The sequence below is a fragment of the Numenius arquata genome, chromosome W (assembly GCF_964106895.1).
Source record: "Numenius arquata chromosome W, bNumArq3.hap1.1, whole genome shotgun sequence".
NCBI lineage: Eukaryota > Metazoa > Chordata > Aves > Charadriiformes > Scolopacidae > Numenius > Numenius arquata.
Window position 1 is genome coordinate 20,010,867 of NC_133615.1, and position 21,489 is coordinate 20,032,355.

The 21,489-nt window shown below is 44.6% G+C and overlaps 1 protein-coding gene across 1 annotated transcript in view; it reads left to right on the top strand.

The window, feature by feature from the left end:
* The first annotated feature begins 4,111 nt into the window (after window positions 1-4,111).
* The window catches only part of LOC141476798 (F-BAR domain only protein 2-like), a 148,393-nt gene continuing 131,015 nt past the window's right edge, over window positions 4,112-21,489 (top strand). The window contains 1 exon segment of the mRNA XM_074165599.1: window positions 4,112-4,287. Coding sequence (XP_074021700.1) covers window positions 4,258-4,287 — 30 coding nt within the window. The 5' untranslated portion in view covers window positions 4,112-4,257.

The following is a 21,489-nucleotide window of genomic DNA, read 5'->3' on the forward strand; positions in this document are numbered from 1 at the left end:
CCTTGGCAACCACTAAAAGCCAATACCTAGGGAGGAGGAGAAGATTAAAGTACTATAAATAATACTTTTGCAAAGTATTCCCACAGGCTTCACTAAGTTGCAAATCAGGGACTTTCAGAAAAAGTAGTATTGTCTTTGTATTTAGTCATAGAATCATAGAATGGTTTGGGTTGGGAGGGACCTTTGAAAATCATCTAATCCAACCCCCCTGCCCTTGGCAGGGACATCTTTAACTAGATCAGGTTGCTCAAAGCCCCATCCAACCTGGCCTCCAGGGATGGGGCAGCCACAGCTTCTCCGGGCAACCTGGGCCAGAGTCTCACCACCCTCATTTTCCATCAAGAAAAATTTCTTCCTTATATCTAGTTTGAATCTCCCCTCTTTTAGTTTAAAACCGTTACCCCTTGTCCTATCGCTACATGCCTTTGTAAAAAGTCTCTCTCCCCCTTCAGGTACTGGAAGGCCATTACAAGGTGTCCCCAGAGCCTTCTCTTCTCCAGGCTGGACAGCCCCAACTCTCTCAGCCTGTCCTCACAGCAGAGGGGCTCCAGCCCTCTGAACATCTCTGTGTCCTCCTCTGGACCCATTCCAACAAGTCCATGTCCTTCCTGTGCTGAGGACTCCAGAGCTGGACACAATACTCCAGGTGGGGTCTCACCAGAGCAGAGCAGAGGGGTAGAATCCCACCCCCCCTTGCCCTGCTGGCCACGCTTCTTTTGATGCAGCCCAGGATGCGGTTGGCTTTCTGGGCTGCCAGCACACATTGCCGGCTCATGTTGAGCTTCTCGTCCACCAACACCCCCAAGTCCTTCTCCTCAGGGCTGCTCTCAATCCATTCTCTGTCCAACCTATATTTGTGCCTGGGATTGCCATGACCCAGGTGCAGGACCTTGCACTTGGCCTGGTTGAAATTCATGAGGTTCACAAGGGCCTACCTCTCAAGCCTGTCCAGGTTCCTCTGGATGGCATCCCTTCCCTCCAGCGTGTCGACCGCACCACACAGCTTAGTGTCGTCAGCAAACTTGCTGAGGGTGCACTCAATCCCACTGTCCATGTCTCTGACAAAGATGTTGAACAGCACTGGTCCCAGTACCGACCCCTGAGGAACACCACTTGTCACTGGCTTCTACTGGGACATTGAGCCGTTGACCACAATCCTTTGAGTGCAGCCATCCAGCCAGTTCCTGATCCACTGAGTGGTCCATCCATCAAATACGTGACTTTCCAGTTTAGAGACCAGGACATTATGTGGGACAGTGTCAAATGCTTTGCATAAGTCCAGGTAGAGGATGTCTGTTGCTCTGCCATTATGTGACAGTGCTGTAGCAAATGTGACACCCATCCACAAGAAGGGCTGGAAGGAGGACCCAGGGAACTCCAGGCCTGTCAGTCTGACCTCGGTGCCTGGAAAGATCATGGAACAGATCATCCTGAGTGCCATTATGCAGGGCATGAAGGACAACCAGGCGATCAGGCCCAGTCAGCGCGGGTTTAAGAAAGGCAGGTCCTGCTTGACAAACCTGATCTCCTTCTGTGACAGTCACCCACTTAGTGGATGAAAGAAAGGTTGTGGATGTTGTTTACCTGGGCTTTAGTAAAGCCTTTGATACGGTTTCCCACAGCATTCTCCTGGAGAAACTGGCTGCCCATGGCTTGGATGGGAGTACTCTTCACTGGGTTAAAAACTGGCTGGGTGGCCGGGCCCAGAGAGTGGTGGTGAATGGAGTTAAATCCAGTTGGCGGCTGGTTATGAGTGGTGTTCTCCAGGGCTCCGTATTGGGGCTGGTTCTCTTTAACATCTTTATCAATGAGCACCTGCTTGAGGGTAGAAAGGCTTTGCAGAGGGATCTGGACAGGCTGGATCGATGGGCTGAGGCCAGTGGTATGAGGTTCAACAAGGCCAAGTGCTGGGTCCTGCACTTGGGTCACAACAACCCCATGCAGTGCTACAGGCTTGGGGCAGAGTGGCTGGAAAGCTGCCCAGAAGAAAAGGACCTGGGGGTGTTGGTTGACTGTTGGCTGAACATGAGCCAGCAGTGTGCCCAGGTGGCCAAGAAGGCCACCAGCATCCTGGCCTGTATCAGGAACAGTGTGGCCAGCAGGACTGGGGCAGTGACCGTCCCCCTGTACTGGGCACTGGTGAGGCCCCACCTTGAGTGCTGTGTCCAGTTTTGGGCCCCTTGCCACAGGAAAGACAATGAGGTGCTGGAACGTGTCCAGAGAAGGGCAACGAAGCTGGTGAGGGGTCTGGAGCACAAGTCTTGTGAGGAGAGGCTGAGGGAGCTGGGGGTGTTCAGCCTGGAGAAAAGGAGGCTGAGGGGAGACCTTCTTGTTCTCTACAACTACCTGAGAGGAGGGTGTAGCCGGGGTGGTGGTGGGGGGGGGGGTCGGTCTCTTCTCCCAAGTAACAAGTGATAGGACAAGAGGAAAGCTGCACCAGGGGAGGTTTAGGACGGATATTAGGAAAAGTTTTTACACTGAAAGGATTATCAGGCATTGGAGCAGGCTGCCCAGGGAAGTGGTTGAGTCCCCATCCCTGGAGGTATTTAAAAGATGGGTAGACTTAGTGCTGAGTGACATGGGTTAGTGATGGTTTTTGTCAGTGTTAGGTTGATGGTTGGACAGGATGCTCTGAAAGGTCCCTTCCAACCTAGGCAATTCTATGATGCTATGCCTTGTCTTACAGCATGAATGGCAAAGGACATCATTGTTAATATGGGGGTAGGGGAGATTCTCAAACCAGAACAGATAGAGTTTCCTTGAGTGGGAACCCAACAGAGAATATCAGCTTCTTACTTTTTTGTATATTGGATAAAGCTTTGTGCTGACAAAATCATAGATAAAGTTTGAATAAAGCACTTAACCACTTGTGTGCCAAGGACTGTGAGCTGCAGCCCCTCACATAATTATTTAGATCTGGTCCTCTGTTTTTAGTCAATAATGAACATCTGAAAAATGAATCATCTCATTAAGATAGAATAGGAACTCTTTGGGGTCCCAGAAAGAAACCAGTGGTGCTGACTCTGCCATAAAGAATATCTAAAGATATTCTTATTGAAAAGCAGCAGTCCAGGTACAGATTGGCCCCTGACAGCAATTCAGTGGATCTTTATTCTTGAATTAAAGAATAAGGCTAGGTATGGCTTGAAGGTTTGCTTAGCAAATATAACTTGGCTGACCACAAATAGGGGCCTACACCCCTGCAGAGCTACGATAAGTAACAAGACAGGAAGGTACCTATGTAGATAGCAATTGTGAGGCCAGCACAATGTTATCTTATCTCTGACAAATGGGGGGCTCCAAGAGGGAGGTAGCATATGGTAATGAGTTACTGGAAACTAATGAATATGTTAAAACTCCTTGCATGAATATGTATGTATGGTGTGCATATATGTTGTTAAACTGACTCTGTCGGGCACGCACATTTGGAGGAGCTATCCCCTGTGCGTCCAGCGCTGCAATAAAGGATACCTGCTTAATAGTCATCCCGACTATTGAGTCCTGATTTCGTCTTTCACGGCATCATTCTGATCCAGTAATCAACATGATCCCAACTGGCTAATAATCTACATCAAGCAAAAGAAGAGTCTGGAAAACTGAACTATCATTGAAGAAGATAAAGGTTTGAAGTAAACAGTTTCTCCAGACTCTTTGACTTCATCTGAAGCGTATCATTTTTAGAAGCCTGTCACTGAAATTGTAAAATTCTATGAGAGGAGGTACTGGAGAGGGTAAGATACACTTTATTAATAAAGTGCCTAGTAGTCATCAAATGCCTTGAAGGATCTTATCCTATGTGGATGGAAAGATGCTTGGTTATGAAGCCACTTCAGACAGCATGAATCTATTCTCCTGGGTGTCAAATAATTTGTATGCATTCCAGCCTTCAGTATAATCACTCCTTAGTGGTTAGTGAATATTTTAGAGGGGATTTTACTCAAGATTTTTGAATCTGCCTTCTGCAAGTATATTTATATTTCTATAGAGATGAGGGTTTCTTCACTTCAGAGATAGCACTTCTCAGCGGCGGTCGGGCCAAGCGCTCTGGGCATGCGCGCGCCGCTCCCCCGCCACCTCCTCCGGGGTGGGGGGAAATGCGACGCGCCTGCGCAGGAGCTGTGGCGCCTGCGCGGGACCGGGGGTGGCGAAGCTGTGAGGAAGGGAGCGGTTGTATTGTTAACGGGAGGAGTGCTGTGCCGGCGCCTGTTTCCTCCGTTGTGTCTCGGCGGTTGAGCCCGAGCTCGCTGAGGTGGCGTGATGATGACGTACTTCGTGGAGAGCTTCTGGGTAGGGAAGTGCTGCGGGGCTGTTCTTCCGTGTCGCGGGTGGGACAGGCAGGGCACGGCACGGCATGGTAAAGTGCGGTGTGGTGCAGCGCAATGCAGCGCAGACCAGTCGGCGTAGTTTCCGCAGGAGCAGCCTCGACTTTTACGTCACCTTGGGGACTGGCCTTGGGCCTTGCCGCGGGGAGTGCGGGGGAGGGATAGTGGCGGCCTCCTGCGCCTGCCGACTTGCCTCGGCCGGGCAGGGCCGTGGGGGAAGCGCCCTGCCCCTGCCTCGTACAGTGCTCGGTGGTCCATTAGGGAGAAACGATGAGGGAGAGGGTTTGCTGGGCCAAGGGATGTGCAGATACGAGCGAGAGACCCTTTGCTAGGAGGTCTTACTCTTGCAGCCGCTGTGGTGCATAGATGGGGCTTCTGTTGTAGTCTGGTCTCTCTTCGTTAAGTTTTCTGTACAGTGCAGTTGTTTGGGGGAATGGCGCTGTGTCATACAATTTACAGTTGTATCATACGAAAGTAAAACTGCGTCTCAGAACTTTATGCTTTTATACCGACGACTCATTTCTATCTGCATGATAGAAGGTATGGCCTTAACAGCAGTCAGCTAGAGAAAGAACAGACTTTCCTGTCTGTTTTAGAAACATAATTTGTCAGTTATCTCTGTGCAGTTATTTATGTTTTTAATTGGGTGGTTATACATGGAGAAAAACTTAAAATCTGAATTTGGATTATTGAGCCTTGCATGAAATGAAACTTGCTTGCATTGTGACTGTAACCAGTCTGAAACATTAAACTAAGTGTTCTTGTGAGTTATTTCCATTATATGTAGCTAGGTTTTGTCACTTTGAGTAAACTTATATTGGTATAGTAGAATAAAAAGCGTTCATTATCTTGACTTACTTTTTTCTTAGCGCTACTTAGGAAGCATTGCATAAGCTTTAATGCAATTTTGATTTTTAAATTGACTGGTGCAGGCAATACTCTTGTTAGTTGTGAGTATATTAAACCGTTTCAGGTCAACCAAAATAAGCAACTTCTAAGCCAGTCAGTATATATTTGTTAATTGTTTTAAATTAATTTGATTCAACTGTTGGAAGTTCTATGTATAGCTGAAACTGGTCTTTGTGTAATGCTGTGCATGGTAAGTTTGGAAGTTCTGTGATATAAAACTGTGTGTTGGATGCTCGGTTTCAAGAGAGCTGTTGTGCAATATTTGCTCAGTCTCCTCCCTCCGTGTCTGCATTTAGCATGAGTTGGGAATTTTTCATCTCTTTGTTCAAAAAAAAAATTTTTAATTATCTAGATATAGATAAAATTATCTGTTCTCCTTCATGTACATAGAGCTTCTCTGGGGCTGATCTTTAATTTATTGAAGCTGGAAAAAGAAAATTGAAATTGCCAGGTTGTTTTGTCTTCAAACTCCTCAAAACTTTCAGAACTGAAGAAGATATGTTGCCAGTGTAAACATCAGGTGACTACGGTTTTTTTGGGTTTTTTTTGATGCTCTCAATTTTATGTAACTCTTTAAGACACTTGGTAGTTGAAAATTACTGTTAGCTAGCTTTCAAAAATATAATACCAGGGAAATATTTTCATATATTCAGGGTCCATTAAATAACTGCCTAGGTGGAAAGTATGAAACACATGTTACTTATTTGAAACTGTAGCAAGCAGCAACAGTTTAAACAAAATGACAGTGATGTTTTGTCCTGGTTTGAGGATAGGTTTTGATATGATCTGGTTTGATCAGAGCATCTAAAATGAGTTTAAATTTACCTGGAGTTAGGTGAATGAAAAAAAAAGTCAACGATACAAATGGACAAACCATAATGACTAGTATATGTCTTTCTAAGTTTGTGGGTAAAGAGAAGACTGGTTTTGGTTAATATTTGGAACTTTAATTTTAGAATTACAGGAAAGCACACCAAGTTTCTATTGTTCTGTGGCACTAAAACTTGTAAACTACTTATTAAATAGGATATCTTTTAAGTAGCATAAATCAAATCTTGTCATTGTTGAAAAGTTGTACCTAGTTTCAGCAAATACTTTATTTTACCTATATGAGGGAGTTGTGCTCCCCCCTGATTGTCTATGGTTATTTGGCATATTGGTATAACTGGAATTCTCTTGATGCAGACTTCTATGCCATTATGATTTATCTGTCTTAGGATTCTTGCATGCGTAATATGTTAGTCAGGTGTGTGGGTTTTTCATTCTCCTATCTGACAGAATAGTGTGGCGTATGAAGAAATCACGGACTCGTAGGTCATGCAGGAAGCGAATCCAAATCCGACCATCTTTATTGCTACACCAAGAAACTTATATACGCTAAGACACAAACCCACTCCCCTCGTAATGCCCAATCATGGACTTAAAAAATATTTTCTACCTTCTACTGAGCTTATCACAATAACAGGTACTCTGCTACCAGGACAAGTTTCGGTTCCCAGACTGTGTTCTGTTTTTGTCAGGGTGAGCTTCAGGATGTGTAACTTATGTTTCTCATTCCTCCCCTGCTCTCAAGGTCGCTACTGGCACACACTGTTGCTCCAGATGCACGTAAATCTTAGCTGTCTGAGTGAACTTTAACTGAACCCACATCTCCCCCTCCTTTATTAGTTAGAATAGAAACCAAAGCAAGGGTCATCACAACCTGGCACTGAATATCACACGTCTAATTAATAACTGAACCTAGGAACCCAAAAAGAAAGAAAATTAAACAAAAAGAGCAAAGCATCTTCAAGGGCCTGTAATCATGTACTATAGCAAAAGTTAATCACTCAAGAAAGCACTTAACCCTCTTTTTGGTATTTTCAACTTCATCCTTAAGAAGTCTAACTAAATAACCTATACCATCTTGCTCTTCCCATTCACGCGTAAAATTAACAGGTATCCATACTTCTGGTCATCTTCTAAAAGAACAATAATTTCCTAATGCTAAATCAACATGTGTAATACAATTCTTAAAGAAAAGGATTGTGCTTCTAATGAATACAAACTATCATTAAAGGTTACATTAAGATTACAAGCTAATGCAAATACATATGGGTGAGTAGTACACACAGTTATGTTAGCACAATGCAAAACCCATCAGATTAAGGTAATATTTTTCTGCATATACAACTCATGTACAGTTCGTGTTAAACCTGGCAAAACTAATCTCCATAGTTTTAATGCTAGAATGATTGTCCTTAGAATCAAAGGGCCTGCCATTTCCCATCATGCCAAATTAGGCTCGCATTATCCTCACTAAAAGATAATGCTAAACAATTGTATTTTTGATTCCAAAAGGTGCCATGCGGACCCCAGTCAATAACAAACCCAAATGACAAATTTTGTCTTTGAGGATACAACCTCAGACACGGTCTCCGAGCCAATTGTTGTAGATCTTGCAATTTTGCAGGTTGCATGCTGGGAAAGAAGACAAATATGGGATAATACCTTCCTCGTCGGTATTGCTTGGACTTGGCAGAGTGACCATAGTGTAATTAGTTTTGCCATTTAGTTTTAATCCAATAAGATGTAGCTGAGTAGTAAAATTTATATAAGGAGATTGATTCTTGGGCCTAGTAACATTGGCCCATGTGACACACATGTAAGTCACTATAAAATATCTGGCTAGTCTCAAAGGAATTGTTAAGATCGTCACAAGGTGGTGGTAATCAAACTCCTTTCATCCATCTCGTGTCATTATTACTTAAAGGTGACACTAGATCCCACCATGTGAGAGGCCTAAACACAGGCAGGTCTAAAACATGCGCCCAATAGACATAAGCTCTAGTTACTGAGCTACATAACATACATATGATAATGCGAAACACATGCGACATGATTAAACCTGAGGAAGATTAGAATCTTCCTCTTTATCTTCACCTTGAGAGACGTCTTCAACAGATTCTGCGTCTTTCTATATAGTGTTGGCGGGCTTGATATTTTTCGCAGGTAACCAGTATGGTCCTGTGGATAAAGAAACACAACCATAACCACGTCCCCATGACAACAAGGGGACTGGGCCCATCCATTGTCCTGATTGTAAGTCTTTATAAAATGCAGTAGGCTTCATATTTGTCTGATCCGGCAAACCATATCGCCGTCGATTAGCAGTCAAACTGTCAGCACGCATAAGATTCAAAAAATTTAGAACATAAGTGGCTTTATCTAATTGTTCCTGAGGTGTGATACCCAGGGGATTCCCCCTTTTTTGTTTATGAAGCATATTTTTCAGAGTAAGATGAGAACGCTCTATAATTGCTTGACCAGTCGGAGAATGGGGAATACCTGTAACGTGCAGGATACCCCACTCAGCTAAAAAGGTTTTTGTCTGTCTGGTGACATAGCCTGGCCCATTATCAGTCTTAATTTTCTGTGGAATACCTAAAACAGCAATTGCACGAAGCCAATGGCGACAGACATCTTTAGCCTTTTCGCCCCTGTGTGCAGAAGCAACAATAAACCCAGAAAAGGTGTCAACAGTAACATGTACAAAGCGAAAAACTCCAAACGCAGAAATATGAGTAACATCAGTTTGCCATAGTTCATTGGGCTGCAATCCACGAGGATTAGATCCAGTCTGTGTAGGAAGCGGCAGGAGACGCTGGCAATCCGGACAGCAGAGACAATTTCTCGTGCCTGCTGCAGTGTAAGCTGGAAATCCTTGGAGAGTGCCTTGGCGTTCTGATGATAAAATTCATGGGAGAGTTGAGCCTGTTGAAGTTTCTTAGGTACCACAACAGTCACAGTAAAAGAATCGGCAACAGCATTACCTTCAACCATAGGCCCAGGCAATGTAGTGTGAGAACGTAAATGAGACACAAAATAAGAATGAGCTCTCCGTGAAATCAATACATACAACCTGGAGAGGAGATCAAACAAGTCCTGATTTGCAACTTCCTTTAAAAAGGATTTTTCTAATCTTTGTATAATACCAAAGACATAGGCAGAGTCAGTGACAACATTAAGGGGTTCAGCAGGAAATAAACTGAATGCATGGATGGCAGCTGTAAGCTCAACCAATTGAGTAGAACCTGACTGAAAAACAACAGAGTTTTGCCACCCACGTGTGGCCTCTTGCCAGACAACAGCAGCTTTGCCCGTTCTTCCAGAGCCATCAATGAATGCCGTTCGGGCATTAGGGATTGGCGAAGATTGCTGCAAAAAAAGAGGCTGTAGAGGAACATCTTTTAGGGAGTTAAGCAGACGGTGCTTCGGCAGAGTATAAAGTATTTTGCCAAGGTAGTCCGCAAAGGCTGCCTGTAAAGATAAACTCTCACGAAGCATTACCGTAAAATCTTCCTTCCTGATGTACATATGAATGAAATCCGGATCAGTTCCTCAAAGTTGCTGGCATCGCAGTCGACCTGTAGAAATTAATCTCACAAACATCTCAAGCAAAGTAGTTACAGTTTTTGAAAATGAATGAGGAAGGAAAATCCATTCTAGTACAAATAGCTGTTGTTCCTTTTCATCCCATTGGCCAATAATCGCATATGGCTGGAAAGAATTAGGGATTAAAAATAGATGGACAGGTAAATTTAAATCATACCTGGATGCAAAGGCTGTATTAACCCTTTCTGCCACAATCTGCAATGCTTGTGAAGCTTCCCCGGTAATCGATCTTGGGGATGACAAATCAGAATCGCCTTTCAAAAGGTCAAACAGGGGAGATAATAATTCTGTAGAAATCCCCAATAAAGGTCGTAGCCAATTAATGGTTCCCAATAATTTTTGTAACTCATTCAATGTAGTTACTGTATTGACAATTTGTATGGGTTGTGGAATAATGGTTTTATCTAAGATTTGCCAACCCAGATATTTCCAAGGTGGTATAGACTGTACCTTCTCAGGTGCAATCCAAAGTCCGTAGCGTTCCATGGCCAATTTCACCTCAGCAAACGCAGATTGTAACTGAAACTCATCAGGCACAGCAATTAAAATATCATCCATGTAATGATAAAAACAACAGAGTAGGAAATTGTGTTTTCACTGGTTTCAAAGCAGAATAAACAACAAATTGACAAATAGTTGGACTATTTTCCATGCCTGCATTGCTTATCCATTCCCCTGCTGTGGTACTAATTGCAGTGTCTGGCCTTGGGCCCTGTTGGGATTGCATGGGGCACCGGACCGCACGCCCCTCCTGGCGTTTCCCGACCGCGGAGAGGGTAAGGGATTACCATTTTTATCATATTTAGAGTGACATTGATTGCTCCAATGATATCCTTTCTGGCACCGAGGACATGATTCATTCTTATCCCTTTCTCCCCTTTGTTTTGGGCAATCCTTTCTCATGTGTCCGTCCTGCCCACACAAAAAACATTTAATAGCAGCACGAGCCACGGTTAGTTGCTGAGCCAATGCCGTCGCTAACATCTCAAACCTGCGTTCTTCCGTTCCTACATGCTGACACGCTTTAATAAGTTCATTCGAAGTGGTGGCCTTGCCACGTATAGGGTCTAAAGCCCTGCGGCATTCAGTGTTAGCATTTTCCACTGCTAATTGCATTAATAAAAGTTCAGCAGCTCCTGGAAGTTCAATCTGTCAAGAAATAGCTGTTTGCAAGTGGTCTATGAATTCTATGTAAGGCTCTTGCGCTCCCTGTCGGATACTCGCAAATGACAGTTCTGTACGTTTACCATCGGGAACTCGCTTTAAAGCCCGTAAGGCGAGCGTAGATGCTTGTTGGAAAGCTAATCTATTCATTTGAACTTGTGCTGCTGAAGTCACGTATTGCCCTTCTCCCATCAAGTGATCAGCCCCAATAGGATGCCCAGCTGTCAAATTTTCTAATGCTTGGGCAGCAACCAACTCACGATATTCTGTTAACCAGATGGAATATTGCCCTGCCGTTAACATCAACTTTAACACCATTTTCCAATCCGCAGGAACCATAACATACGACTCCGATATCGCTTCCAGCAAATTAATAGTAAAGGAGGATTGTAAACCATTTTCCTTAATGGATTTTCGTAACTCTCTGATAACTTCATATGTCAGTGTCTCATAGTGAGGAAGCTGTTGGGGTCTATAGATGACCGGCATAGCTTGAAGCATTTCAATATCACCCTCTTGCAAAGCCCTTTTTCTACACTCTTCCACGAACTCCCTTCTTGCCTTATCATGAGAATCATTAGGAGGCACGTCTAGAGAAGGAGCATAAGGCGGCGGATGCGTAATGGAGGCACGACTAGCAATCATTCGTCTAGTATTTTGTAAGATCTGTTCCGCGGTTGGTGCAGAAGCCACCATAGCTTTAACCGGAGTCAAAGACGGGTACAAATCAGGCTCTTGATCAGAGTCAATAGGACCTGGATCGAAGGGATCCTCAGGTATCTGTGAGTCTAAGTCGTCGGCTGCTTCTACTGTAGCAGCTAACGGCAATTGCGGCTGCTGAGCTGAATCACAGACAGGCTCAGCGTCAGGGTCTGAACCAGCCGGAGCTGTATCCTCTAAAGTTAATAAATCAGCCAGCGGAGGTGGAAAATCTGAGTTAGCAAACACTTTATCGGTAGGGAGGAATGTTCTTAACGCTGTATATATGACATGCCACGTTACGATATTATCAGGATTAACATCATGATCAATAATTAGTCGTGCTTGCAAGCATTCTGCCACTTTCTGCCAGTCAGAAGGATCATAAGACCCGTTGGGGGGATACCACAGACAATGATCCCGAATCCATACTAAAAGCTGTACAAGCTTAAGAGGCTGTAACTTTAATCCTTATTTGTTAACGATTTTCATTAAAAGTGCTTTATGTATCTGCTGCGCTTTCATCGCAAACTGCCCCATTATAATAATACCTTCCCCGGCCCCTCGCTGTGCTAACCTTATATCATGCAGCGATGAGTATATAGGAGCTCCTTGGTGATCAATGTCTTCTGTCCGGCTCACGGGGGTACGCCACCGATCCTTGATCACCGTCGTACTGAATCTTTAACCCTGTTCGGGCGCCATTTGTGGCATATGAAGAAATCACGGACTCGTAGGTCATGCAGGAAGCGAATCCAAATCCGACCATCTTTATTGCTATACCGAGAAACTTATATACGCTAAGACACAAACCCACTCCCCTCGTAATGCCCAATCATGGACTTAAAAAATATTTTCTACCTTCTACTGAGCTTATCACAATAACAGGTACTCTGCTACCAGGACAAGTTTCGGTTCCCAGACTGTGTTCTGTTTTTGTCAGGGTGAGCTTCAGGATGTGTAACTTATGTTTCTCATTCCTCCCCTGCTCTCAAGGTTGCTACTGGCACACACTGTTGCTCCAGATGCACGTAAATCTTAGCTGTCTGAGCGAACTTTAACTGAACCCACAGAATAGCATGGGTAGTACTTGTAAGTGTAAAACTAGCTGTAGGACAGCTTCTCTGGATCTGACCAAAACAAGAGGCGAAGGATACAAATTTTTCAATTCTCACCCCAGAAATTGAAGAAAGTGACTCTATTTCCCACATTCATTCTTTTCTAGGCTTTTCCTATTTAGCATTTATCTAACAAGGGGTGGATGTTTTTGGTCATATTTCATTGATATATCATGTTTGCCATAGGCAGTTGTATGGTTTAACTAGGGTTTGGAAACTCAATTTGGAGATTATCCAGTTCTCATTTTATGACAATTTGGAGTAAATTAGGGACCTAAACTTTTTGTGGTTGAGTACCGCTTCCAAATGTTGCAGTTTGAATATTTGTCTGCCTTATTTGCTGGAGAATAAGTTGTGGGCTTGGTGGGCTATTTTAAAAAGAGGATTTAAGTGGGTTATGACTTAAATTATAATCAAAAGTATATTTTTTTCTCAGTCTGTTCCATTTCTTCAGTGTAATGTGACGATATGGTTATGTTTAAAGGGTTGAATAGGGGTGAAGGATGATTGTGCATGCTTAACCACTGCTAATACATGTTATAAAAGCATAGGTTGAAATGATGCTAATTCACTTATTGTCAAGTGTTTCCTTATGTGAGAAACACCGGCTCACACTTAAAATTTTAAAGAGGACGAAGTCACTGGAGCAAAGGTTTATTGTACGAAGCAGCGCTGAATCGGGTGCATCTCAAAGTAGAGGCACACACATCTTTAGTTTTTTAGATATTTTATACCTTTCTTTCCTGGCCGCCTGAATACCTGTCTCTCTTCTCATTGGCTGAGAAGTTGGAGCTCACATTCTTCCCGACCGCCTAAAGACACAAACCTTTAATTAACAATACATTGTTTCACAGTCTCTGCTAATATCTACTGTCTAATGTTAGTAGTTACAAACATCCTGGTGGTCATCTTCTTGATCTAGTGTCCATATCCTTCTTTTCTTCAGTCACCCCCCAGGTGGCCTTTATCCACTTATCACCTTCCACCGTCCTTTGTTCGCTTATCAGTCTACCATCAATTCGGTTCTCTTTACCTAAATGGCTTCTTGTAAACCAGAGTCTCTGGGCCATTCCAGGGTACTTGTAAGGATTAGTTAGATGCTATAACCGAGCACACAAATAGAAATATACCAAGTAGCTGAAGCAAAATTCAGCTCATTTCTCACAATCCACCCCCTTTTTATTTATTACATTTTTGCTGAAGCTTATTATCTTCTTCCCATTTATTCAACAATAACTGTAATCTTTCATTTTGTTCTTCTTTTCGGTGATCTCTTTTTCTTAAGACCATTATCCTCTGCGATGTAGCACCTTGATTCACAGCATCCACATTCGATAGACTGGTCACTTGCATTCCTTCTACCACTCTAGAAATTAATCCCACTGCACAAGGAATAAAACAAGGTATGAACAGCAGTCCAGCAAGAGCACATAATAGAATGAAGCCTACCTTCTTCCACCAAGATATTCCAAAAAAATCATTCCACCAGTTGACATCCATCATAGATTTCCACCTTTGCACTGGGACGTGTGCTAGTTTTCTGATGTTTGCTGCTATATCTCTTACAGCTTGTCCGTTGTCATCAATATGAAGACAACACTCTGATGTGTTAAATTTGCCACATACCCCCCCCCTTCTGCTAATAGGTAGTCTAGTGCCAGTCTATTTTGGTATATGGCAGTTCGCATCTGTGTTTGTTGGACTGCTATTAAGTCTAAGGCTGAGGCTGTCTCATTGGTAATTATTTCAAGCACTGCTTGCAACCTAATTATTCTATTGAGCATATAAACAGGTGTTCGATATCCCCAGCTACCATCTTGTGCCCATGTTGCTGGTCCATATGTTTCTATTATGCGTTGTGGGGGCCATTCATCCTGCCCCCAATTCTGAGTTCCTCCCATTTCGATCGTTGTTCGTTTCTTTCTCCTCAATTCATCATATAGCCGGACCCCCAGCCCAGCTGCCTGTGTATTAGACAGCAAGAAAAAGAAAGGCATTACATATCCAACATAACAGACTCCTGACCAGTTTGGAGGTAATCTTCGGTAAGCATGTTTCCCACAAATCCAATAATGGCCCTCTAAGGCCCAAGCCCCGTTGGCAAAGGGACCGTCCCATGTTTCATCATCTTGTGGTGTTTCATAGTATAGCGGATCTTCTGTGCCCCATGGTCCTCCTGAGGCGTTTAAATCCCCATTGGAGTCACAATAGTCACATTCAAAGGCCTCTGCATCCGGATGCCATTTACAGTTACATCCTCCCTCTCTTATCGTTCGGTTTGTAGCTGACCAGAACTTTGTGAAATATGTTCTGGTCCCATTTGAATTTTGCCAAGCCCATTGATAGACTCTTATTACATGGTTTTTGCTGGTAGTATTGTCCCGCTGACAAGCCAGGAACAGAGAATCTTTAAAACCCCCCTTTTTGCCAATCTCTCTTGCCGCTGCCCTGCAACCAGCATGCCAAGGTTCATGGAAGGAACATCTTACCCAGGTGCCATCTCTAAGCTTAATGTGTGTTTGGTTCCATCTTCCTTGGTACCTCCGGCAATTATAAGGAGTACGCAGTGAGTCATAACAATCCATTCCTGGTGATAATGTCCACTCACATTCACTTTTCCCTAAATATTTCCCTCCCGATCTGGTTCTGTTCAGGCAATAATTCCCTTTTCCTGGGTACAATATTTTCCATGCAGCTCCCTCTTCTGCCCAGACCTTTGTTCCATGGCGTACTGTACTTAAGCTACTCACCAGCCACTTAGGCTGCACAGGCCGGGCTACCCATGGCCATTCTTCAGATCCCCTCGGGCTTCCACATACCCAACAATTACTCAAATTAAAGCTTTTTGCTATTTCATTCCCTAATGTTACAAATTGGTTATCTTCCATTTGACTGTAACACAGAGGGATGGTCACAAGGTTCATTAGTATGGTAGCATAAAACCTGCCAAGGTCTGGCACAGCCTTCCCTCCCATCTCTCAACGCCTACTGGATTGCAGCCAGCAGCGGAGACCGCTCACAGAAGAGGAGTGAAGAGACTGACCCAGTCTTGCCCTTGGCTTTAGTTTTTAGAACCTTTGCTGGTAACCTCCCCAGGTATTACACTTTTATTTCATTACTCTCGATTTTACCAATTCTGTCTTTTAAGAGTCAATTTCAGTGGATCACTTCCCTGGGTTACTGTCCACTCTCCAGGAGGTGGGGCTATTGGTCCTTTTACCCGTGTAGCATGTGTCCACCCCTTTTCCTTAGTTCGCACAGCTGCTTCTGTTGTCAGGAGTACCAGGAAAGGTCCTTCCCACGCTGGAGTCAGAGTATCCTCTTGCCAGGACTTCACTAGTACCCAGTCTCCAGGCTGTATCTGGTGTAGTTTGAAATCCAGTGGAGCCGTCTGAGGCAGCAATCCACGCTGTCTCAAATCTGTAAGAGATTGGGCTAACCCCCACAGGTAATTTTTAAGAACGACATCATTAATTTCAGGAATTGGCACACCTTCTTCCCTTCCCGGATATGGAAGTCCGAATAGCATTTCATAGGGAGATACTCCTAAATCCTTCCTTGGAGCAGTCCTAATTCTCAACAGGGCTAGGGGCAGGCATTTGGTCCAGGGCAACTTAGTCTCTATTACCAGCTTGGTGATATGTGTTTTGAGAGTTGCATTCATCCTCTCAACTCTACCAGAGCTTTGAGGATGCCAGGGAGTGTGGAAGTCCCATTGAATTCCCAGAGCTGTGCATACCAGCTGCAATACCCTAGCAGTGAAATGGGTTCCCCTATCAGAATCTACCCTTTCTATTATTCCATATCGAGGAACAATTTGTTCTAATAAAATTTTGGCAATGTTTGAAGCAGTGGTAGTAGGGAAGGCCTCTACCCAGTGCGTGAGATGATCCACTATCACTAACAGGTATTTCCACCTTTGTACCTTAGGAAGCTCTGTGTAATCCACCTGGATGCTCTGGAATGGTCTGAGGGCTAATCTTCGTCCTCCATTAGGGTGTTTTCTCATCACTTTTTTTGTTTACTTTCTGGCATATCAAACAGTGATCCCCTATTTGTTTTGCCACCGCATACACACCCAAACAACTGTAAGTTCTCAAAAATTGGTCACATAAGGCTTGTGTTCCCCAATGAGTTTCTGAATGCAGTCTGGACAGTACCTCTCGAGTTATTGCCTTGTTTAACATTTGCCTCCCATCCGGGAGAACCCATTTCCCTTCCTGGGTTTTTACACACCCCATCTCTTGAAAGGATTTCTCTTCTTCTTGAGTGAATACTGGTAGCTTAATAGGCATTTCTTTACCAGGTACTAAGATTCGCATTTCTATGACCTCGCCCAGGGCCGCCTGCTTTGCTTGTTCATCAGCCAATCTGTTACCCTTGGCTTCCAGTGTATTCCCCTTTTGGTGCCCAGCTACATGCACCACAGCAGTCTCTTCTGGTTTGTTCAAAGCCTCCAGCACTTCCGACACTAGTTGTTCATGCACTAATCCTTTTCCTCTAGAGGAGACCAGCCCCCTTTCCTTCCATATTTTCCTAAAGGTATGAACCACCCCAAAGGCGTATTTAGAATCTGTGTATATTGTTCCATTTTCTCCCTCCAATAGCTCCAGAGCTCGCTTCAAGGCATATAGTTCACATGTCTGAGCTGACCAGGAGTTTGGAAGCCTTCCTTTTTCCACAATACTGGTTTGTATACCATCTACAATTGCATATCCACTGTGACGCTTCCCATTTATACACTGAGATGATCCATCGATAAAGATTCTCTTTCCCTCAGGCAATGCTTTTTCTCCTAGATCCTCCCGAACTTTGGTTTGATACTCTATGATATCGAGACAATTATGCCCTGGTACCTCTTCCTCTGTCTTCCCATATAAATATTGGGAAGGGTTGAGGCTTTTGTCAGTAGTTAAAACTAAGTCATCTTTTTCCATTAAGATGGTTTCATATTTCAGAATCCTAGAATCAGTCAACCACCGTCCGGATTTTTGGCTTAATATTGTTCTCACTATGTGGGGGGTGGATACTATCAGTGTTTCCCCAAAGGTCAGTTTCCGGCTTTCCTCCACCAGTAAAGCTGTTGCTGCCACCGCTTGCACACAGGTTGGCCACCCTCGTGACACCGGATCCAATACTTCAGATAAATAGGCTACTGGTTGTTTCTGCCCTCCCCAGACCTGGGCTAACACTCCATAGGCCATTCCACCCTCACCATTTACATAAAGGTGGAATGGCTTTCCTAGGGAAGGAAGAGACAATACAGGTGCTTGTATTAGTTTTTAAGTTCTTCAAACTGCTGCCGCTCCTCTGCTGTCCACTGGGGGTCTTCTGTCTCTTCTTGCAATTTTTCATACAAAAATTTCACATGTTGGCTAAAATTATCAATCCATAGTCGGCAGTATCCAAGGAGGCCCAAAAACTTTCTTATTTCTTTCTTACTCCTTGGAATTGGAGTTGTTACAATACCAGAAATTCGTTCTGGGTTTATTCTCCTTTTCCCTTCGCTGATCAAGTGCCCGAGGTACCTCACCTCCTTTTCTACAAACTGCAACTTAGTTTCTGAGACTCGGAGCCCTTTTTCTCCCAAGTAGTTAAGTAATTTGATGGTTGCAGATCGAACCTCCATCTCCTCTTCCCCCGATATTAGTAAATCATCTACATACTGAAGCAGCTTGATCCCTGGGGAAAACGAAATTTCCTCAAGTATTTGTTCCAACACTTGCCCAAAAAGGTTGGGTGATTCCGTAAACCCCTGTGGTAACATGGTCCAGCGGAATTGCTGCCTCCTCCCTGTTACCGGGTTCTCCCATTCAAAGGCAAACATGTCCCGACTTTCCACCGCCAAGGGACAGGTCCAAAAAGCATCTTTAAGGTCTACTACACTGAACCACTTGTGTTCATGAGGTATTTTGCTTAGCAATGTATAAGGATTGGGTACTACCGGGTGACGTGTCTGAACAATTTTATTCAGCTCCCTTAAATCTTGCACTAATCTCCAACTCCCATCCGACTTTCTGACGGGTAAAATAGGTGTATTATAAGGAGACATGCAGGGCTCTAAGAGACCATCTTTCAACAATCCCTCAATTACAGGTTGGAGCCCCTTCCTCCCTTCTAGAGATATAGGATATTGTTTTACACGCACAGGCTGACTTTCTTTCTTTAATTCCACTTTGAGGGGGGGGTATGTCCAGTCCTCCCCGGTTTCCCTCCGCCACCCAGACTATTGGATTAATCACTTTTTCATCCTCTGTGGTCAACTTATAAAGCTGCACCATCATCCTATCATCTTTTGGAACTATTCCGATCCCTAACAATATCTGTAAATCCCTCCCCAATAAGTTCGCTCCTACTTCAGGTATCACTACTAAGTCCATTTTTACTTCTCGGTTATTCCCTTGTATAGTTACTTGCTCTACAATAGGGACTGAAAACCCTTCCCCTTTTATCCCAACCACGTTCGTCGTAAGTTCCCCAATTTCATATCCCTGTGGGATTTTGGTTATACTTGTTCTTTCTGCTCCTGTGTCCACTAGGAATACATATTCCTCCTTCTGGGGTCCTAATTTTACATTTATCAAGGGCTCAATGTGATGGTTCGACCCCAGAAGGTAGAGCCCCTGACACCCCTATTCTAAAGAATAATCATCCCGCTCCATTACTCGAAACACTCCGTTTTCCTTCTGCCTCATCGGACAATCCCTCTTAAAGTGCCCCTCTCTCCCACAATGAAAACACCTTCTAGGACCTACTTGCCACCCATGAGGGTTCCCCCTCCCAGCCGGTTGAACCTTATATTCTCTGCGCTCACGCTGTGGCCCGCGGCTGGGACCTCTGCCACGTTCACACCACCTCTCTCTCTCTCTCTCTCTCCCTCTCTCAGGCTGCCGCCCCGTTACTTGTTCCACTGCTGCCACCATCAACTTAGCTTTAGCTTTCTGCTTCTCATCATCTCTCCTGACATACACTTTCTGAGCCTCTCGCAACAATTCATTCAAGCTCCGATCATGCCAGTCTTCCAGTTTCTCTAACTTCTTCTTTATATCAGGCCACGCCTTAGTGGCAAAATTAACCTTCAACAACTCTCGCCCCACATCATTCTCGGGATCTATTCCTGAGTATTGTTGTATATTTCTCCTTAACCTTTCCAGCCAATCTGTAGGAGATTCATCTTTTTGTTGCGTGCTTTCAAAGGCTTTGTCAAAATTCTGTCCTTTTGGGACTGCCTCTTTTATTCCCCTGATTATTAATCTTCTGTAATCAGACATATTATTCCTCCCCTCCGCATTATTCTGATCCCAGGCAGGCCTGGTCACAGGGAATTTCTGTTCCCCTAGGACTCCCCCAGGGATATCGGGAGGATTTTCTCGCTCCCAAATTCTAATACCCGCAGCCCGGATCGTTTGTCTTTCTTCCGGTGTGAACAGGGCTCCTAAAATGAACTGCATTTCATCCCAAGTGTAAAGATTAGGGCCCAGAAACTGGTCGAGCTGCTCTGACAACCCTAAAGGGTCCTCTAATAACTTTTTCATCTCTTTCTTAAATTCCCGCACCTCGGTGCTAGTCGGAGGTACATTCACAAAGCCCACCCCCCCCGGGGCTCCCGGCATGGGTACCTCTCTTAAAGGGAACATACCCTCCTTATGTTCCCCTTTACAAGACGGCAAAGGAAAATTCCGAACATCCCTTACTATCTGATCTAATTCAGTGACCCGGGTTCTCCGAGTCTCCCCGAGCAGAGGGGCACCCGGTCTCACAGAGTCCCCCCCTTCCCGTTCATTATCCTCCTCCTCCCCCCCCCAATCTTCTTCTGTTTCGTCGAATTCAGGGTTGTATGGGGGTGGCAAATGATCCAGAGGTTCCCAACTTTCTTCTCTCTTCTTAATCTTCTTTCCCCCGAGGTCTTTTGTCATGAATAAGGAGTGAGACCTCCTCCAACATGAAGCATATTCAATTTCTTCTTGGTTTACTGGAGTCTTACTACATACGTAGAGATTCAAAGCCTGGCACAACCAATTCTCCATTGACCCGAACTGCGGCCAGTACAGTGGGTCAGATCTAATAGGTTCTTTCACCCACTCAAACATACAGTACTGTATCATTGGTTTTTTATCTTTTCCCCGGGTGCAACCCTGCCCCCACTTCCCGAGCATCACCCCTAAAGGACTGTCGGGTGGAATGCTCGCACCAGGACTTTCAAGTCCTTGATTCTTTATAGCCTTCTCTCTGCTAGGCCTATTTCCCATTTTACTTTCCCGTGGGACTTTTTCACCTGGAACCGTTTCGCTTCGCCCCTTCACTGGCCGGTCTCCTCGCGGAGAAACGGAACCGCAGTTAGAAGGGCTCCACACTCGCTCCGCAGACAATTCTGCGTCTCACACACACAGTCCCAATCCCGCTATCCCAGCCGCCCGAGTAGTACTTAACAGTCAATTTTCTTACCCGGGTCCCGTGCACAGAAATTATCGGCTGCCGCGCGTAACTCAATCCCGTTAACTCAATTCTTCCTTTCCCCTCCTTTGCTCCGGGAGTCCTCTGTCCGGATAGGACCTGCTGCCCCTCACGGGATGAGACAGTGGGTTGGAGACCACTGAAATCAGCGGGGCGCGCCATCCCCTCTTCGCTGTCTCGCCTCGCAGGAACAGGAGTGCTGGATCCCGGACGAGCCCCCAAATTGTGAGAAACACCGGCTCACACTTAAAATTTTAAAGAGGACGAAGTCACTGGAGCAAAGGTTTATTGTACGAAGCAGCGCTGAATCGGGTGCATCTCAAAGTAGAGGCACACACATCTTTAGTTTTTTAGATATTTTATACCTTTCTTTCCCGGCCGCCTGAATA